Source organism: Falco cherrug, chromosome 3 (genome assembly GCF_023634085.1).
Source record: "Falco cherrug isolate bFalChe1 chromosome 3, bFalChe1.pri, whole genome shotgun sequence".
NCBI classification, from domain to species: Eukaryota; Metazoa; Chordata; class Aves; order Falconiformes; family Falconidae; genus Falco; species Falco cherrug.
This window is the reverse complement of record NC_073699.1, coordinates 109,218,055-109,237,967: the sequence shown is the minus strand read 5'-3', so window position 1 is coordinate 109,237,967 and position 19,913 is coordinate 109,218,055. Positions and strand designations below refer to the sequence as shown.

Here is a 19,913-nt window from a genome sequence, read left to right as displayed (position 1 = left end):
GCACGGGGGAGGTGAAGACTGGCACCCCTCAGATCTGGGCACGTACGTGGTCTTGTGTATGCCCCAGTTGCAGGTCTCCCTTTCCTGCTAAGCAGCACAGAGGTTCCTCCGTGGCCTGGGGCTTGGATGGATCCAGAGGGATGCTGTTAGCTGTCTGTTCCCTCAGGTCACGGCAGCTGTAAGGGCTCCTCATGAGAAGATTCCAGCATCTGAGTCACTGTGCTACAGTCAGCACGGCACCTCCTGGCTCACCCCACTGACACGCAGCCCGCTCCGCAGTGGGTAACCCTGACCTCACAACTCTGATTAATAAGGTTAGTTAATAGCAACAACTACAATAGCAATGTTAGTTAAGGAAATAACCGCTTATTTCCTTCCCTTGTGGGAATTACCACACAGGCATTTCGGGTTTTCTGTGACCCACAGAGTGCTACAGCCAGGTCCAACTTCCGCAGTTTGTTCCCACTCTTCCCTTGTCCTCCTGACTGTTCTGAGAGCACATTTACACCCAGAATGAGTAACCATGTCCCTACCTGTCCCTTAGCACGAAATGAGTGTTCCCTGAGCGAGGAGGGAATAAAGGTTGGGGGTAAGCCTTTGGAGCTGGCAGTATGCCTAAGGACTTCCAATTTGCAAGAATGAGCCAAAATTACTCATCTAGCACTGTTGCTTAACAGATCTGCAAGGGTAAGGGCAGTAATGGGTTCTTCTTTGCATCGCTCCAGACCACTGGCTTCTGTGACTGAGTGGAACAAGTCAGAAACACGTTCCTAGATTTCCCAGACTACTGCTAGCGAAACAGAAGGCTCCGCGTGTCAGGCAGATGAAAGCCACAATATCTATCGGGGTTGCATTCAAATGTGCTAGAACTGGTCTTTCAGGATAATTATACCTGTTTACTGGAATTGAATATACATGTCTCTACAAGATGCCTTACAGAAACAAGGCTTATCAACCCATCTACAGAGCTACACATGATCAAGTAACGAAATCTTTTAAAAACAGAAGTTTTCTTTGTAGCAACTGGCCCCTATATAATGGGAAGCAATGATGGATGGAGCGTATATTGAATATCAATTTGGAGTGTTTTGACATGTAATTGGATTTGACTCCTAAAGTAGACTAGTTTGGTAGCCTTATTATGGGATGCTTAATACAATGTTTGTTTATGCCTATGTGTTATTTTTTGGGTTTTTTTTTTCCTCCCTGTGTACCACAAACAGAAAACAATTTGATTAGCTCGAAGGTTCACTGATGAGGAGAATAAACCAATTGTAAAACATGGCACAACCCTTTGCTGGCAAGCGCAGAGGGGCTCTATGCAGCACTGGGTGCCAGCAGGAAAGGGAGGGCGATTCCCAGCTAAGGGACTGGTGTGGGAAACCTGGATTACATTTTTGCCTCTTCCACAGATGTTTCCTATGGCAAGGGACTTCACCTATTGCTGTCTCAGTCTCTGTTGAGAAAGTGTGGATTATATGCTACGCTACCTTCTCTCATCTCATTTTATCTGTATTTTTTGTATACAGTTTAACTTGCATGGCATTTTACTTTTTTTATAGTTGTAAGATTATAGGGAGATGTTAGTAAGCATCTCTGCTACGTACTATGGAAGATGTCCTGTCCCTTACAGGTATCTAATGATTCTCTTGTATTAGAAATGAATAATTGTAACAGAAGAACTAATTAAAGAGTCAGGAGGAAGAAAAGTATACAAGGATGCTAAAATCTATACTGCTTGAGAAAGTCTGAAGAATTCTATTTTGTTCTTTTGTGTGTGTGTGTGTGTCCCATAGGCCTGCTAATGTCAGTATTTTCTCACTGTTCGAGGTTTTCGTAGTTTACGTATTTCCCTGCTATGTATATTTCAGACCTTCTGAAATACACAGGCTTACTTCTCTAGTCTAATCTCTTGTTCTCCCTGTAACAGGCAGACTGTGTCTGGCCATTTGGGAAATAGTTCATAATTCCATGCTTAAATAACTGGCTTTTGATAAAGGTCCAACCCAGTGCTCTGAGAGCTGTTTTGTTTTTATGGATGGAGCAGACAGAGCAGAATGATGTTGCCTGCATACTAAGAAACTTGGCCTGAAGCCCACACACACACCAAAGGCAAAATAAATAAATAAACATATCAATCAATCTTGACGTCACCAGGAAAAGGGTCACTGCCATGTGGAATGAGACATCTGGACAGTGAAGTCACTGCTCTGGAAGGATGCCACTGAACAGTTCACATGCTCTGCGGCACAATAGATAAAATGACAGTCAAACAAGAAAAGGGAGGGGGCAGATAAATTCTAATTGATGCCAAGAGAACAGAGGTTTAAAGAAGGAGCTTCACACCTTCTGCAAACCTGTCCATGCATCTAACTTTTTCCTGACGAAAAACTCCCATGATTCCAACGCCAGCCAGGCACAGAAACAAGACCAGCCTGTCATCTCACATGACACTGCCCATCACACTTTCAGAACCACCTTTGGCACAAGAAAGAGCAGGATCTTACCGTGCAACCAAAATTAAAACGTGTGGAGGAAGACCCTTTCCACAGCCCTATATATCCCCATATGCAGGGATAAAGAAGATGCATGCACCCAGGTATTTGCGTTACTTGCTGCTGTACACAACCACACACAAAAAATCTAACAGTTGTTCAGAATAGCAACAGACCACGGTAGCCTTTCACATCAATATTGCATTCCAAGAGATTATTTTTAAATGCAGCTCAAGGAAAATGCAAACCGTTCTATTTCATAAACACAAAGGTTTGGAGAAGGAGCAACAAGAGACGTCTGCAGGGAAGGAAGGAGAGACCCCTTGTAACTCCTTCCTCCTTACACACAGCACAACCAACTTGCAGAATTCTGCAGGCTATTGTCTTTCCTTCCCTCTGTCCCTACCAGGCACAGCACTGAAGCAGCAGGAGATGGTTAGCTATGGAAGCTCCGCTTTCCCCTTTATAGCATCAGGACACCCCAGCCCATCCAGACAGCTAGCCAGGATGGATGCTCCTGGCACAATGGAGCATCTGCACCCAGACCGTGGGGGCTCCTCTCCAGCCCTGGGCATTTCTGAAACGGCCTGATTTTAAATGCAGCGCAGCCAAGACGGCGTCTTTGTTGTCATAGCCCGGATTCCTTCAAGACTGCTAAAAAAATCCACCCTCCGAGAGACGGGAATGCGACTGCATGGAAACGGCTCTATTTCTCCGCACTGGCTCCTTTGCGGTTTAAATCAGCGCTGCCCAGCTGCCCCCCCGAGGGCGATGCCAGCCCCGTTACCAGAGGGACCCGGCGCTGTCTGCCGGGCGCTGGGATCGGGATTTTTTCCGCCGGGAACGAGCAGGGCAGCGCGGCGCGGAGGGCTGGCCACCGCCGGGCACCGCCTGCAAGCCGGCGGCATCCCGGCCGCGGCGCCGGTAGCCCCAGCCCTGGCGGGTGGCGGGGGTCGGTAGCCCGTCACGGGGCCCGTTCGCTCCCCGCGGCCCCCCGGTAGCGGCGGGAGCGCTGAGCAGAGCGCGGGGGCAGCCCGCTCTCTCTCCCCGCTGCTCCCCCGCCGAGGGCTGCGCCACCGGGCTCGGCCGCTGCTTACCGGAACCGGGGCGAGTCCTTGATGCACTCCTCGAACTCCACCGTCATCCTGCCGGCTGGGCCCGCGCAGCGCTCAGCGCTCAGCGCAGGAAGCGCATCGGCCGCCGGCAGCCGGGGACGCGCGGCCGAGCGCCCGCCCCCCGCGCCCGCCGCACACGCGCCCGCCGCCCCGCCGGGGGGAGCACCGCCCGCTGCCCCGGGGGGAGCACCGCCCGCCGCGCCCGGGGCTGCCCCGAGCCCAGCCGAGGGGGCCCCGCCGCCTCCCGCAAGGCGCTGCCGTCCCTTCTCCCCCCGCCTCGGTTCCCCCTCGCCGGTACGCGGCGGGGGCGGCTCGGTGGAGCGTGTTTCTGCGCTGAGCCGGCGGCGGTTGCAGGCTAATTGCCTGCTGGAGTGATTAGCTGGAGGTGCGGCCGGTCGTTTGCACCGAGGGTCGCCCCGGCCGGCTGCGTGCACCGCACAAAAAAAGTCAAGGCTGTGCGGGATGCGCAGGACGATTCTACACCAGCAGTGTCAAAAGGATTGGCTTCAATCCTGTTACTGCTTAATCTAGTTTTTAATTTTCTCTACGCGGTGGATTTGTTGCTGCCATCAGCCATGCAGTAAATCTGCAGTAACTCCTGGGAAGCCAATGTAATCACCCAAGGAAGGAAGACATCTGGGCTTGTGGGTCTGGCCGAACAGATCACATTTGCCACAGGACATAGCAATGTAATGTGGCATGGATAAATGAGGCTAATTACAGTGAGCTTAGTTCTGATCCTCCACCCATCCAGCACCACACACAGAAGAATGGTGTAACACCCCTCATTCACTGCAAGTTTTAGGTGAATTTAAGACTAAGAAAAGGGCGTGAAGTGTCAGGGTCCATGACTTGAGAAAATGCATCCTGTGTAATATGGACCTAAACTAAAACCAGGAGCCGGACAAACACCAGGGCCAGGGCATCTGAATCCAGGACAAAACATGATGATGAGGCCTTACCTCAGCCATGGGCAGGACTGTGATGACATGAGATGAAATAAGATGTTCAATGCTGTTTCTGTACACAAACTAGAGCCAAGAGTCACCTCTAGACCAGGCTCCCATTTCTGTCTTGAGTTCCCAGATCTGCTTGATTTGTCAGCCACAGTCACAAGTATTTATGTGCAAGCAAAAGTCTGACTTATTTGTCACAGTTATCAGATGCTGGCGTCTTCTGAGGAGCAAAGGAAGTAGCCCCCATCGATCACCTCCGTCCAGGAGAAGGGGCAAGGTGACCTCTTGTGGCCTCTGTTTTACATGGTTTCATAAAGGTCAAATCAACACAAATCTTTTTTTTTTTTTTTTTTTTTTGGTTCTTCCAGCACAGATGAAAGTGTGCGGGTGTTTCTGCCTGCCTGTGTATGCACAAACTCAGGGATTAGAAATTACCATCCTCTTTAAAGCTGAGATTCATCAGTTTCGTTATAATAGAGTCTGGATGCCATTGTGCGAGTTGAAAGCTGGTGGGATTTTTCCATTCAAAACAGATCTCAGATTTGTATGAGGCAGCCAGGGATTTTTCTGTTGCTCTCCCTCTTTCTCTAATGAGTTGGGCATTTGTTTACTGGTTTTAGGCCATTGTACATGCAGATATTGCAGTTCAGTATGACAGAAAGATGAATAAAGATTTTAAAATACAGAACATAGTCACGAAGAACATCTGCAGCCTTTTGTTAATTCTCCTTATCTCAGCCTATTTTGGTCCCTGTAGCTGTTCTTTACCCTCAGCAATTGGTAGCCTGCACACATCTTTCCACAGGCAGGCTGACCGGGATGAACGTGGGCTGGCCTGCAATGCCCATGCTGGTTTTTGCGGGGATTCTGGCACAGCTCTTGGCAGTCGGGAGCGGTGTCGCTGCAGGTTGGGAACATTGGAGCCTTTAGTCAACAATCCCAAACTCCCAAGGAACCAGCAGGCAGCCCCTTGCCACGGGCACTGCCATGTCCTGGGCCTCACCCGGGAAACTTATGGCCCCATATAAACCATTTTTTCCTGTGGGAGTTACATTCCTGCTCTGCTGCTTGCCGAAAGGTGGTTGCCTACAGTCAAACTTGAGAGCCGACAAGAAGACCAAGCACGCGGGTTCGAGGGGGTTCCTTCCCCCGCCATCGCTGCCCGGGTCACCTTCAGTCAGCCTCCTCCACGCACAAGGGAAAACTCCGAGGTGCCCCCGGGGCTGGGGAGCGGCGGCACAGCCCGGGCCTGCGCCCCCCGGCCGACCGGCGGCTCCAGGCAGCCCGGGCCCAGGCCGCGGGCAGCAGCCCAGGGCCACCGCCCAGCTCCCGCCCGCCTCCCCCGCGGCCCGGGCCGCTGCCGGGCCCGCCCGCCCCGGGCCTTGAGGCGCTGCCGGCGAGCGGAGCCAGGCCCCGGCGGGCCCGCGCTGCTGCCCCGGCCGCCGCCTCTGCAGGCCCCGGCGCTGGCGGCCCCCCCGGCGCGGCGGCGGCGGAAGCGGCGGAAGCGGCGGCGCGGGGCGGGCCGGCGCCCGGGGGAAGGCGGCGCGGCCCGTGGGGGAGGGGAGGGGAGGCCGCTGGGCGGCACGGGGGCCCGCTGGGGCCGGAGCCTTCGCCGTGGGGCCGTAGGCAGCAAAGATGGGCTCTCCCCCAACTCGATACCTAGTGTTCTTTCAGTACCTTGGCACTAAATATAGGTAGGTGCCTCAGCATGTGCTCAGCCATGTGCGGTGGAAGTGACCAGCGCCTGCTGTGGCCCTGGGGGTCACCCACGGGCCGTGAGGGGGGAGCCGGCCCTGCCATGGGGGTCACCCACGGGCCGTGAGGGGGGAGCCGGCCCTGCCATGGGGGTTACCCACGGGCCGTGAGGGGGGAGGTGCAAGGAGGTGGCTGGGGAAGGATGGGCAAGTGCAGTGGTTTTGGTGAGGGATAAATCCTTTGCTGAGCAAGTGAGAGCAGATGGGGAGCTGGACGATGCATCCTACTGCTGTGTAGAAGTGTTAGGAAGGGGGATGGTCTGGGCAGGAAATGCATAAAATGGGCAAAGAGAAAATAACAAAGGATGGAGGAGGCGGCATAGTTGTGGTCTCAGGCTGGATGGGGGAGCCAAGTTACTGTGTTTCCTGTGGTGGTTTGTGGGGTGCCTGGTGGTGTGGGCAGTTCTCAGTGGTTCAGATACCTGCGCTGCTCGAGAGATGCAGGTGAAGTGAAATGTGGGCTGGGAGTCCTGCAGGGTAGCAGAGGCAGGGTTCCCCTTGGCCTTAAAACATCCCACATGTGTTGCTGTGCTTATTTACATATTAAAAAAAAAAAAAAAAGTGTGTGGGAGAACTTGTGCAGCTCCAACTCATGGAATGGTGCCTATCTTCATGAGGATTTTACAGATTAATAGCATCATATTCCAAAACCCACGATTCTTTTGTAGTGTGCGGTCTGTGTCACTGTGGGCACTGACCTAAGTTACTCTGAGTAGTTACAGGTAGGTTGGGTTTAGCCTTAGATGTATCTCTGCACTTCAGCAGGGTTTGTGAATGGCTGTGACTTCTGTAGTAGAGAAGGAAGCTCATCACAAACTGTTTTTGTGGTGTTTTAGTACTTTTATGACATCCACAGAGCCTGCAAGAAAGGGACCTGCAACTGGCAACCAACTGGCCCTGGAATAGTTTTATCCTTAAACTCTTTTCTACTGTAATTTGTCTGCCTGACCTTCTTGTCAGTCTCCGTCTGAAGGGCTAGTCCAGATAGTAACATTTGAAGACATTTTTATTTCCAGCCGCCTTTCTTGCAAAATCAGCGCTACATCTGTTTTCCTGTCTGTTCATCAGAGTGTTTGGTCCCTGCAAGTTCTGTAAAAAGATCGAGGTCGCTCAATAGCAAACAGTTTCTTAATTGTCCCGCATTAACTTCTGGATGTATTGGTGGACTCTGTCATGTTCTGGTGTCTTGACTCCTACCAATAACTATTGTATTTGTTTTGCTTTGCAGTGGGGTTATGGGGACTTCGAATGATCAGTCAACAGTTGGAGTCCAGAATTACTTGGAGGTACGTCCTTGCTAATCATATTGTTATTAAAATGAAACTTTGAGGGTCACATTGTTGAGCTACAGATATTATCAAGGATAAATATTTTTAGATTGACACTCAGTAAAAGACACTTGCATAGTGCTAAACACTGTAATACTGAAAACACTCGGAGTGCTTTAGAAATTATGTCAGTATACAGGTGGGAGAAATAGGTCAGGGTGAAGTCAGGGACATTAAAATCCTGATACTGAAAAAGATGTGGATCCTTCAATAAGATTTGAAATTGAGGCATCCAAGTCCAGAGCTATGACTCTGAGAGCCCTGGCTCAGGCGCTGGCCCACCTGAACGTACTTTAGTATGTGAGCTTCATTAGCATTTGTTGCCTTGCCTCCTTTTATTCTTAGAACTACTTTGGTTCTGAACAGGCTTAGCTGCTCTGCTTCTGCTTTGTGTCTAAGTCCTTTATGGATTTAGAAATTAGATGCTGTGTCCTCCTGGGAGAGGATATCTAAGATAGACATTTTTCAGAACAAAGCATAGCAGGATATCCATTGTTCCAAAGAAAAAAAATGCTTGGTTTCCATTCTTCTGGAGTTCTTCTAATATGCTGGGGATAAAAAAAGGTATGATCCTGTCATTGCTGTTGTTCCTGCACTGCTCCCAGGGATTTCCCAGAATGTAGGAATGGATTTTGGAACCCAGATGCTGTTTGGGCTTGGACTGTGCAATAGGAATGCAAAAGACCCACTGTTACACCAGGAAGTAGGGAGTGGGTTGCTTGTGTAGGGTAAATGCTCAGCACACCTGGATGTTTGTGCAACCCAGTTGTAACTTAATTACAAGCTGCTGTTGAGCTGTGTTTGTTTGAGCGGTGCTGGTGAATCCTGTGTGTGTGTGCAGGGCAGGAATGAAAAGGAAGCTGCTTTATTTTTCTCTCTTGTCTTGGAAGTAGTCAAAATGAAACTTGTGCCTCTTTATAAGATAAGAGATTGTTGAAGAGGTTGAAGCTGACTGCTTTAGGTCAGATCACACCTGTATATTAATAGCCAACCTTTCTGTTACTCAGTTCTCCTTTTTGGTCGGACTGTCTAACCGGACATGACAAACGGTAGCAGTTTGAAGGTGGTGCGCCAGCCATGCTTGCCTGTGATCGTCTGCGCTCTGCCTGCCTTAGCTACAGTTCTGGTGTTGTGAAGGAACAGTTGTTGAAGAGCTGGTCCAGGAGCAGACTTGCTGTCCCACCCAGCCACGCTGTGACCATGGCTAGGATTTCCACACTGTGTCTTGGTTTGCTGAGTGAGTTCTTGCCTGCTCTTGCTAAGTAGTTTGCAGAAGGAAAGTGTGATGAATTATGGCTTGAGTAAGAGTTCTCAGGGTGTATTTGTATGGCTTCTTGCCTGAGACCATTGTGGAGAAAGTGTATAAATATTGTGCAGATCTTGAAAGAAAGAAGAGCCCCGAAGGACTTTCTATCTCATTTATCTAATCCTCTGAACCATCCAGTGTCTCAGCCCCAGGCGCCGGACTTTGGGTGAGCCCAGCAGTTGTTTTGCATTATCCAAGTAACTTTGTTTTAACAGGCAAGTGGGTAGGATGGGTGATTAAAGGAGAAAAGAAAAAGAAAAAGATAAACTTATTTGGTGTTGTCTTTTCACAGTATCAGCACTTTGCAGGCCAGTTCTGGGATATATGCTTTGCTTTCATGTGGTGGTATTGATGCTGGGCACTGCTGAGCAGGGCTGTGTGTATTAGAACCACATGGGAAGTCTTAAAGCAACTTTAATAGAAAACTTCTGGGGCCTGTAGGAATTTAGCTTCCTTCCTCCATTTCTGTGTAGCCTTGAACTTCACAACTTTCCAAACCCAGGAAGGCAACTGAAGGGAAGGGCAAAATTAAAACTCTAATGAGATCCTTATTGTATTCTAAATATGTTCAGACATTTGTTTGCAGTTACAGGCAGGCAAATAACCTGTGAGGTGTAGACCTTGTATTTCAACAACTGTATCATTAAAAGTGTAATGGACTGGTTTGTGAGAGTGTACTGCAGCTCTCTGTGTGATAAAGTAAAACTGCTGGACTGGGGCTGAGCAGAAGGCCTGTCTATAACCCTTTGTCACTGTAAAGTGCCATATCCTACAGGACACAGAAGCTTTTGCAGTCCTCAGTGCTGCTATGTAACAGAGCCCTGGGACTGTATGGAGGAACTGGAGACTTGTTATAGTTTGGGAACAGATGTAGATATTTGAAGGAGCTTTTAATGTATCTTTGAGGGGGGTGAGCTTTGCAGGCAACACTTTCTTGGAGGCAGCATACTTGTCTTGAAGTACTTGAAGCCCAGCTTGCTAGTGATGGGTTGAACATAAAATGCCAGACCTTGTTCCCCAGGTGGCAAAGGCTGAGTCCTGTGACTTGGCTCCCTCAGGTTCCTTGTGGAAGCTTACAAGATGCAGGACTTCGCTCTCTAGTCTCAATTCTTACACAAATGTCATTACTGTAAAGGAAGGTGTCCTGTGTAGCACCTTTTGCTAAAGTGGGTATCTGTTGCTTGTGCTAACAGGCACCGTACGCAGGGCCTGCTAGGATCTACAGAAAGTTCCCTTTCATGTTTGGTTTGAACCATCTCCGGAGTGTGCTGTTTCCCATTGTGCTGGTGAATGCTGTCCAAAACTAATCTTCCCCACACGAAGCTCTGTTTTGGCCAGCAGCCTTGTGCTAAGGCCAGATATTATTCCTCACGAAAGGAAAAGGGGGAGTAGGAGAGGAGAGAAAGAGAACATACACAATCTCCCTACTATGCAAGGCAGCTTTGGTACACACACATGCACCACCACCCCCCCAAAAAAAAGAAAAAAGAAAGGAAAATGGACCAAGAGTACTGTCATCTTCGACCCCTGTTCTGATTATGATTTCAGCCACATAGAAGATTGGTTTGGAAACCCTTTCTTCTAGCAGAAGCTACTTTCTCAGTTTTTTCTTCCTGGATTTCACTTCAACTTGTATCTGTTCCGCTAAAAATGAGTTAGATCTTTAATTAGTTTCAGTTGACGTAGCACCCATTGAGTCAGTGAGGCTGTGATGACTTGCAACCAGAAGCTTGCATGTTGTTATTAGAACACAGCAATTTATAAATCATGCAGCATCCCTGACAACACAGCACAGTCCCTTGTATCTGTGCAACTAATGCCATCATGCATGATGAAACCAGTAAGCAATCCAGCTGGTGTGAAAGAGAAATAGACGCTTATTTTTCCAAAACATTCCTAATGCCTGTAGAGATACCTGGCTGAGTATCTTGAGGATCTTTTTATTTAGACTTCAGGGAGAGAAGTGGATGAACTTGTGCTTCTCCGTCATAGGTGGTATACATTAATGGGCCTGTTCTTCATCTTGCCTTTCCAGCATTTGTACAGAGGAGAGAACTGAGCTGCGAGTAATAATAGCAATCTGGAATGTGGATCCATATCATTCTGGCATGCAACAGTGGAAACTTCAGTGTGATTCAAAATGTGGAAGTGCTTAGTGAATGAAACCTGTTAGCAGAACAGATCTACTAAATGCAAATAGTACTTTCCCCTGCATCACCGGTATGCAGGGTGTTAGAGGTATAAATGGACACCATGGGATGCTTGTTGCTGCGCCAGGAATATGGTTGTCTGGAAAGACTGTGACTCAGGAAGTAAAAGCCAAATGAAAATGGATGAGATCTGGCTCCATGAAAGTCCTCCAGCAGGTGCCAAGCCAAGACTTCAGTGTGTTTGTAACACCTGCTAAAGAGAAGGATATTGGCGTGCTCTGGGGCTTAAGGAAGGGAACAGAGACCTGTGAACTCCGAGCACACGGGAGGACAGCTCAGCTCCCTCCTTTATTCCTGTATCTTCTCTGTTGCTTTTTAGCTGGGTGCCCACGGGTAAAGTGCTTAACTTCTGCCTCAGTTTCCCTCATAGGAACGTGTAGATGATACCCAGCAGGGTAGGGATCTGGATTAATAGCAGTAAAGCCTTTTGAGTGCTTCAGATAAAAGGCCTGCTTGGTTTTGGGGGCTTGTTTTTTCTGAAAGGGCAGGAAGAACTGGTTGCTATCCAAGCAATTACTAAATGTAAATAATGCATCTTTTTTGAAATTCAGCGTGGGTGATATTAACAGATTAAAGTATACAGGAACCAGAGGAGGAAACAGTCAGCTGCCTATAGGCTCAAAGGACATCTGGATGGTACAGATATGAGACATTTGCACAGGTGAAGGGGTCATTTCTGAATTGCCTGCAAAGAAGTTCAGCAGTTCTGAAATTCTCTCTTTAAGGAGATTAATTAGGATGGGCTGTAAATGAAATTTTAAAATTGAAACTGGAGGCAGCAGTTGATAGTATATTATCCGCTGCATGCCTGTTAGGCTGGAGGAAGAATCCATAAACACAGCTTTCAGTTTTCAGAAACTGATTTATTGTTGATGGTGGTCCCATTCCTCCTTAGATGCCCAGCACATACATCCTTCGGTCATCCCTCCGGAGAGGTGCACCTGGAAGAAAATTGTGCTAAAGGCTGCAAAAATCCCATTTGTTAAACCTAGCATCCAGTCCTGCACCTTTGTGGATTCATTGGCTGACCTGACGGGGGAACAACCAGATTTGCCTTGGAGTCTGCAATCCTCTCTTCCTCTCCAGCCTGCTCTCCAATAAGGCTCAATTCCCACTGGCAGAAGAGAAGAGATCCAAACAGTCTTATTATCCAGCTTTGTTCAGATGCAGTGACTGAAATGGGATGCAGTGTGGGATCCAAAAGAGTGCTGCATCCAAACTTCTCCAAACCCCTAACAAGGAAGGAGGATGTTTTCCATGTTCGCTCCTGTTCTCTTTCTCCCTCTACCCCCATTCAACTATGTTCCCACTGGCTGGTTTTTGCCTGATGAGAAAGGAGGGGGAGAAGAGGGTGGAGAAAGGGAGGAGCCTGCAAAACCCAAACGTTATCTTTGCAGAAACTTTGCTCTTAAAATGCAACTTCTGCTTTAAGACAGATTGCTGAGGCAGAAATCAAGGTCGGCTGCTGAACTATTTAATTTCTGTCGGCTTCTCTGTGCTTAAGGGTGATAAATAAAGATTTTCATTGTTAATTGTAACCACATGTGAACTCCAAACAGAAGGATTAGGAAGGGAAAAAGGCTAGGGTCATTTTTGTTCTGTTTCCCAGGTCTTCCCCAGCAGCTTGGTTACGTTTTTTCCTTGCCTCCCTGTGCATTTTAAGAGTATGTTTCTGGGAGCCCAGAACCCCGTCTGCTTAAATAGAAGAAGTCTGGAAGGTATTTGTGAGTCAGCAGTTCAAACTTTACTGACTCTTGGTACCAAATTAAAGTCTAATCAAGACCACTGCTGGGTTCACTACTCGGGAGCGGAGATGGGAGAGAAGGAAACTAGCTTCTAGTCATTTGGTTTTCTGCTTATTTTTGGTGATGTTTTTCAGTCTTTCAGATATGCTTCACTCATTCCCTGTAACAGATTACGTTGGATTTTCTGTCTAGGGCCTGTCTTCACAAAGAAAAAAGTTGCATTTTGCAGTGCTCCAGCAACCTACTTTAAAACCTTATTGTAAGTAAGAGCTACTATAGTTTTAACATTGCATTAGAAACCTTGGTATTCCAATGACTTCGTGACCTACCAGCATTTGTCCCTTACCAAAACCCACCCTGGCTTTGCTAAACTTAGGCCAGTCTAGACAGACCCTTTAATATAGAGCTTCTAATTAACTGTGTTAGCATCTCTTTTGCTCTGCCTCTTTTGTGTGTTCGTCTTGATTAAAAGACACCATATTAATGACTCATTTAGCAGGATTTTATTTACTTTCCCAGCAGGAGCCTGTAGTAATTCACCCAGTTGTTTTTCCAGCCCTTTGTTAGTGGGCAGAATGAAACGGCAGAAACAGGGTGGGGATAAAATCCAGCCGTGTGGAGAGGAACACTTGGGAAGGGGAAACAACAATCCTAGCATCGGGTGGATTCTCCATGCCAAAATCTGTGCACAGAACCTAGAGGATCTGAATTACTGTCCTACCCCTTGTGTTAATAGTAAGTTTCAACTTGTTGAAATACAACATTAGCCAACTAATTTTTAAAGTGTGTCTCAGCTGCAAGGGTAATTTAGGGCCTTTGGGCTCCAATAAGCTTGAACTCTGTGATGGTGTAAATGTTTGTCATTTTCTGCTTTAGCCTTGCTATGGCAGAGGTCTTAGTGTGAGTGAGACGTCATCTGAATATTAAGGCAACTCTAGCTCCTGGAGAAAACAGTACTCTTGAGGATTAGCCAAGTCCTGCATTAATGCAACTGTGGAAGCAGCAAATATAAGGAAATTCCATCTTGTAACTGCCAGTAGCGTGTGTTTGTCCTGTGGTTATTTGTACCTGCTGGGATAGCTCAGTGTCAGCTCTTCAACTACTGGTGTGTTTTATGAGTGCTGTGTCTTGATTCTTAGATCTGTCTATATTTATATTTCTCAGTGGGACTAATAAATGCATTACGTCAGTGCTATGCTACTCCTCTTCTGGTCCCCTGGCTCCTCCTCTGCTCTCAACAATGAATGGAAGCATGTTGCTCTCTGTAGCCTTGCTCCCATTGGGGATGGAAAAGAACTTTGGCCTGCAGCAGTAAGCTGCAGTATTTTACACCATACTTGGCCTGCACTGGAAGCAAAGGATGCAGCCTGAGCTCCTTCAGGTGTCTTGGCTGATGTCATTCAGACGTCACTGCATGCTGTTTCCATCCCTTTAAGGACTGGGTTCTGCAGCTCTTTAAGAACTGCTAAAGTAATCTGAGTTCTTAGCAGTAAATTGCAGGGGTGGTGTCTGGGTTTAAATGGGTAATTCTGTCCTCTTTCCCACTCACCCAATGATATAAAGCAAAGGATAGGGAGATGAATATTTTTTTACTTTGTACACATAACATCCAAAATGCCATGTGAGTCTCCTTCTGTTCAAGGTGATTTCAGGACAAAAGGTGAGAAGCCGCAGGTGCTAGGAGAAGTCCCCCAAACATGCTCCCCTCCATCCCTTTCTTTGCAGCCCACAGTAAAACTTCCAATTACTTTTCTGTGTGAGCAATCAGGAGACATGTGGTTAGCAAGGAGGACAATTTTTTTTTTCCTGGTTAACTTGAAATGAGTCCACTATTCATGAATCCACCTTGTGTTGGCTTTCAGAAGGCAGCGGAGAACCTAAAACCCGTTGTTCCTATCAAGTTCCACATCTCCAGCCGAACAGATACTGGTGTCCATGCACTCTGCAACTCTGCTCACCTCGACATCCAGAAAGCACCGGGGAAGCCAGCTTTTAAAGAGAAACAGCTCATCTACAGTCTTAATTGCCACCTGAGGCCTGAGCCAATCCGGTGAGTTAGTGGCAAGTCAAAATTTTTATTTTGCCCTTGTTGGAGAAAGGAGGAGATGCAGCAATGATCTCCCATCTTCACCCAGGCGATGTATTTTCCCGTTACATGTGCTGGCAAACCACTCCCTTGCACATGTGTATTTCTGCTGCTACCAGACCCCTGGCATGTTAAAGATCAAACTTGTTCCACCATTGTCATTATGAGATAATCTATGCTGGTACCCCTAAAACAGGAGGAGTTTTGAGAGACAGAGATCACCATGTAAATATTGAATCCACTGGGATGACTCTAGTTTCACGTGTGAGCCAGAACACTACTATTTTAACTTCCAGTGCTGCTTTATTCCCCAAACTCCCTAATTTTCTTTGTTCATTGAATTGGCATTTAGCAAAAACTTGGCTGCAGTATTGCCGCTCACCTATATCTGTGCAAAAAGATGAAGAATAAGCAAACAAAATTGTTGTTAGTGTTAGCATAGTCTACTCTTCCCTTCCCACGTGATCAGACTCTTTTTCTTCCCTGCTAGACCAAGGCAACTGTTTGACGTGGTTTAGAGAAGTTACATCAAAAGGCCCAGTTTAGTATTTTTATAGCAAGACTTGATGTTTTATTCACTGTTCACGCTATACCCAACTGTTAATGACTAGGGAGAGCTGCATATGAATGTGTAGTGAGGAAGTTGGTACAACAATCTGCAGAGAGCAGAACAGCCATTTCTTCTTCCTGTGTTCTTCTTTCTTCTTGTTAGAGCTATTACTCTTGCAGAATTCCAGAGCAAGCTTATTCTGCATGAGCTGGGTCTGAATGCCCACCCTCAAAGGCAGAAAAAAAAGATCATTAAACTAACAGTTTCTGTTAGGATATTGAATCAATTACATAATTACTATGCCTTGTGAATTTTTCAAAAGGTGGATTGAATTTCATTTCCTTTGCTTTTCTTCTCAAGCTGTTGTGCAGTTTCTCTGTCAGCCATCAGTTTTTGTGTTCTTCCCCAGACATGGGCACATTTTCATGGTTAAAGTGTAAATTGAATGTAGCGTTGAGGTTTTTGGACTAAAAACTAAATCTGTGCTGTGTCATAAAATCAACATATCATTTGCCAGCAGCTGCTTTGCTGCGCTCTATTCTTTCTTGTGTTACTTTGTCTTATTTGCATAAACTAAAAACTCTTCAAGGTACAGACTGTCTTTGTTTGTACAGCATTTGGCACAACAGGACTTGGATCTCCATGCAGTACCCTACTGACGAGTGTGTCAAAGCACTACAGAGTGTTGTGCAAGAAGATGGGTAATTTATAGGAGGTATTTAGATGAGCAGAAAAACTTTGATGCAAGATGCCAGCTAGTAATTACTCAGAGGCCCAGGCTGCTCTGCTTCATGTTACTGCAGTCTTTCTGATGTCTGGTGATGTGAACATGAAGGAAGATCGTGGAGGCAAGTTTCCCGTGCCAGAGCAAGGGCCCAGGACAAAAAAAGCACATCCACCCCAATCAAGGGATTGTTGTGAGAATAGCAACATTACTATGAAGTACGTCCCTCTTCCCTTGTCACCCAGTTAGTTTTATTTTCTGATCTCTTCTGTATGAAATAAGGCCTGACCCAAATGCTGACATAGCAAGGCCTGTGATTTGAGGACTGACATCATACTTGCATCTGTTCTTGGTTTTGCAAGGGAGGATTCAAGTTCTCCAGGGCTTGGGGAGCGGTGAATCCAGCTCTAAATGTGCAGGTGCTCAAAAAGTGTTTGGGGTCTGAAGGAGGGAGACATGAACAATGGTTTAACTTTTTTCCCAGGAGGTCTTCCGTGCATGTTCCACATGCTGTATAAAGTGAAGAGTGAGTTAGTCTAAGTTGGCTGAAGCTGTGGTGTGCTCTGCGCAAGGTGTTGATCTGCAATTCAATCAGCTGTTTAGACTTTTTGAGAGCGTATTGCAAGCATTCTAACCTTAAGCAAAGGAAGGAACCCGAGGAAAGCAGTCCCAGGTGGCAGAGTCTTCTCTAGCTTTGACTACACTGGCGGGCATTGAGTACCTCTGGAAACCAGGCCCTCAGGATCAGACTCTCCAAGGTGTCTGCTGCTTTTTAGAGGCAACAAAGCAGACTGCCTGCCCCTGGTTGGCAGCAGAGATAGGTTGCTAATCTGCAGATGTGACTAGGGGGTGAGACATTCCAGCGTGCCCTGGACATGCCAGTGGCACCTGCAGTGCTGGGCAGAGGCTAGCTAGGTTGCAGAAACTCTGCATCTGCTTTAACATTCTGTGAAACACAGGTTAACTAGTTGTTAAGCTAGTGCTGGAGCAACAAGTTACTTGGAGTAAAATAAGTTCGGTGTTGGTCAGCAGTCCCTGACGTGACTTGCTCCAGACCTTATACTGACTCGGTGTGAATCACAGATGGACTGAAGGGGTCACTTTCTGGTCTAGTGGCCATTCTCTAGACCATGTGCTGTGATGATGCAAGGAGCGCTATTAGGTGGAGGGCCTCTGCCGCCACAGTTCTGCTGTGTCACGTCTAGAGGGCATATTGATTCCAGGGAACGAATTCCAACCTATGCTGATAGTCGTGTATGTGTGTGAGACTGGTAATTTGACATTTGTTGCTGTAACAAGGTACATTGTGACTGGGATCCCACCTAGGTACCGTCTGTAGGCCTATGTCGAAGAAGTGTTTAGTGCCTGTAGCTCTCATGGCCTCAGGACTGGGTTTTGCAGTGTCTGCATGCAGCGTTTCTGGAGTTGTATGTCAGTGATGCTTTGCATTTATTTAAGTATAGTGGGACTTTTTACTGGTGGGCTCTCAACTCGGTCAGTGACTGGAGCAGAAGCTGCAGCAACAGTCTTGGAGCCAGCTGCATTCTTTCGCCTCTGAGCAAGCACCAGGGGAGCCATCAGAGGGTGAAGGGAAAGAGGAAGTAAAATCCGTGGAATCTGAGCTTGGGAAGGAGGGCAGGAAGGCACTATGAGAGCCTTATTACCAGAGGCACATAGTTCTTGTTAGTGACTGTTTATTAAGTTGGTTTAACTGACCTTTTTCCCTGGAGGTTTAGAGTTCCTTTGACAGCCCTCAGACAGTTTGGGGACAAGCATAAGGCCACACTGCTTTTCCCGTTTGATCCTAACAGTCTTCTGACTGTCAATGTTAGCTGTTGCTGTCCCTCCGTGAGACCCTCTTACGATGTCTTGGGAGTGGGTGAGCTCAGCCCAAGGGCAGTGTGAGATGACTGTTATGCTGCTTGGGCTTGATTTAGAGTGCATCTGCTGTTAGAAATGCATGACTGTCAATCCCCAGAAATCCATAAGGGAAATTTCTCCCGCCTCCCCCACCTCATTTACAAAAATGTGTTATAGCAGTTTGCGGAGCTGATCGAGTGTTTCTCTGAAAGCAAAGGTTTCGCATTGGGTACCTGAAAAAAAACCAGATACTACTGATTTCACTGTTTCTACTGCACAGCCCACAAACAGCCATCCAATAACAAGTCAGACCGTGCATCCCAAACCTGAGATTGAACATTAGCATGATAATACAGGACTAACAGTTTTGCACTTAAAAATGGCCTCTAAAGTAGCAGCTAGATTCCTCTACAGTGAGAGGCTAGAACACAAAGCAAATCTCTCTCTCTCAAGCTAAGTTGCGTGCCTAACATCTGCGAGTTACTGTCCCTTGACAGCTTTCACCTTTTTTGACGTATGCGTGAAGAGTCTAATGCAGCTGCTGTGGGGTGAGGCTGGAGAAGATTTCTTTTCAGACTGCTGTGTCAATTTTAAAAAAAAAAAGGATTCTGAAATAGAATTTGACTTATGCAGGGTTTTGGTTGTTATTTTTGCTCAGACTGAAAACTAGGTCAGAATATATACTCCCTGGAAGTCAAACTGTTTCTGGGCATTCTAGCAGTAACAGGGAACATGAAGTAGGTCACAGTTTTGATTTCCTTCCTTAAAAGACTAAAGCAGTTGTTTGGGAATCAAAACTAGCTGATTCTACAGCCAGAGGGTACCACAGCAATAATCGATCTGTTCTGTCCATCACCAGCCACTGAATCTCAGTCTTTTCCCCCCAAGTTTAGGCTTGTAACTTTGAGTTGTGATACCTAGCTTTAGTGGAATAAGTTGTCCTCAAGAGCTAAAACTACTGTTGTGACCATGCCACTTTCAATAATAGTAGTCACACATACATAGTTACTGCTAGCTTTGTGATACCTTGACTGATTAGTCCAAGAGCAAACAGGAAATTTGCTGCTGAAGAAAGTTTTAAGTTAGAGAGTGTCTCCAAAATGAGGGAGCAGTGGGAATCTCACAGATGGGAAAAGTGTTTTTTTGTCTCTTGCTAAGATCTGGCAGGTACGTGTCAGGAGGTGGTATCTTCTGACAGGATGCAGTACAGCCCTGATCAGTTAGAGTTGATCAGGATGCAGTCAGCTCTACTCCTTCTGCCTTGGCCTGAACCTTTTAAAAATGGTTTAGCTGCATTCCATTAAGGAGCTTGGTGATGGGCATGAGTCTAAGTGTATTCAGCAGGCACCTCCTCCCTGTGTAAATACTACTTTGCCAAGAAGAATTCTCTCCTAACGCTGAAGAGAAAACTCAGCACTTTCATGTGGTTGCAAGCAGGGGGTGGTGGAGAGGGATCTTTGTGAGAGCACATTGTTGTTGATAGAGCTTGGAAGCGAAACAGAATTCCAAGCTGGTTGACTGACTGTATCATCAGCAATAATAATCTTCTTTGTAGCACGATGGGTCTCTTCTATCAACTGCTCTGTCTTAGATTTGCAAAGCATATGTGGAAGGACCTTGTCTGCAAAGGCCAGGGTGTGTTTCAAAGATGGGGTAACTTTAGGAGGACTTAGCTGTCCCTTAAGTAGCGATGGTAATACAGTAGACTCATACCTCCTATTTCTGGTTTCGGTTTTGTGAGCACACAATAAAAGCTGTCTGAGTGACAACAAGACAGAGCTGGA

The 19,913-nt window shown here is 47.0% G+C and overlaps 2 protein-coding genes across 7 annotated transcripts in view; one reads left to right on the top strand and one right to left on the bottom strand.

Moving 5' to 3' along the window:
• Positions 1–3,754, bottom strand: part of ACAP3 (ArfGAP with coiled-coil, ankyrin repeat and PH domains 3) — a 96,757-nt gene extending 93,003 nt beyond the window's left edge. For 3 of the 6 annotated variants that reach the window (XM_055706259.1, XM_055706261.1, XM_055706263.1), the window contains exon 1: positions 3,593–3,752. In XM_055706259.1, coding sequence (XP_055562234.1) covers positions 3,593–3,639 — 47 coding nt within the window. In that variant the 5' untranslated portion in view covers positions 3,640–3,752. Of the gene's footprint in view, positions 1–3,592 lie in introns of all 6 variants that reach the window. The other 3 variants (XM_055706262.1, XM_055706264.1, XM_055706260.1) reach the window with 2 other exon arrangements.
• A 2,186-nt stretch (positions 3,755–5,940) lies between these two features.
• Positions 5,941–19,913, top strand: part of PUSL1 (pseudouridine synthase like 1) — a 28,681-nt gene continuing 14,708 nt past the window's right edge. The window contains exons 1-3 of the mRNA XM_005437789.4: positions 5,941–6,260; positions 7,549–7,606; positions 14,772–14,959. Coding sequence (XP_005437846.1) covers positions 6,202–6,260; positions 7,549–7,606; positions 14,772–14,959 — 305 coding nt within the window. The 5' untranslated portion in view covers positions 5,941–6,201. The remainder of the gene's footprint in view (positions 6,261–7,548; positions 7,607–14,771; positions 14,960–19,913) is intronic.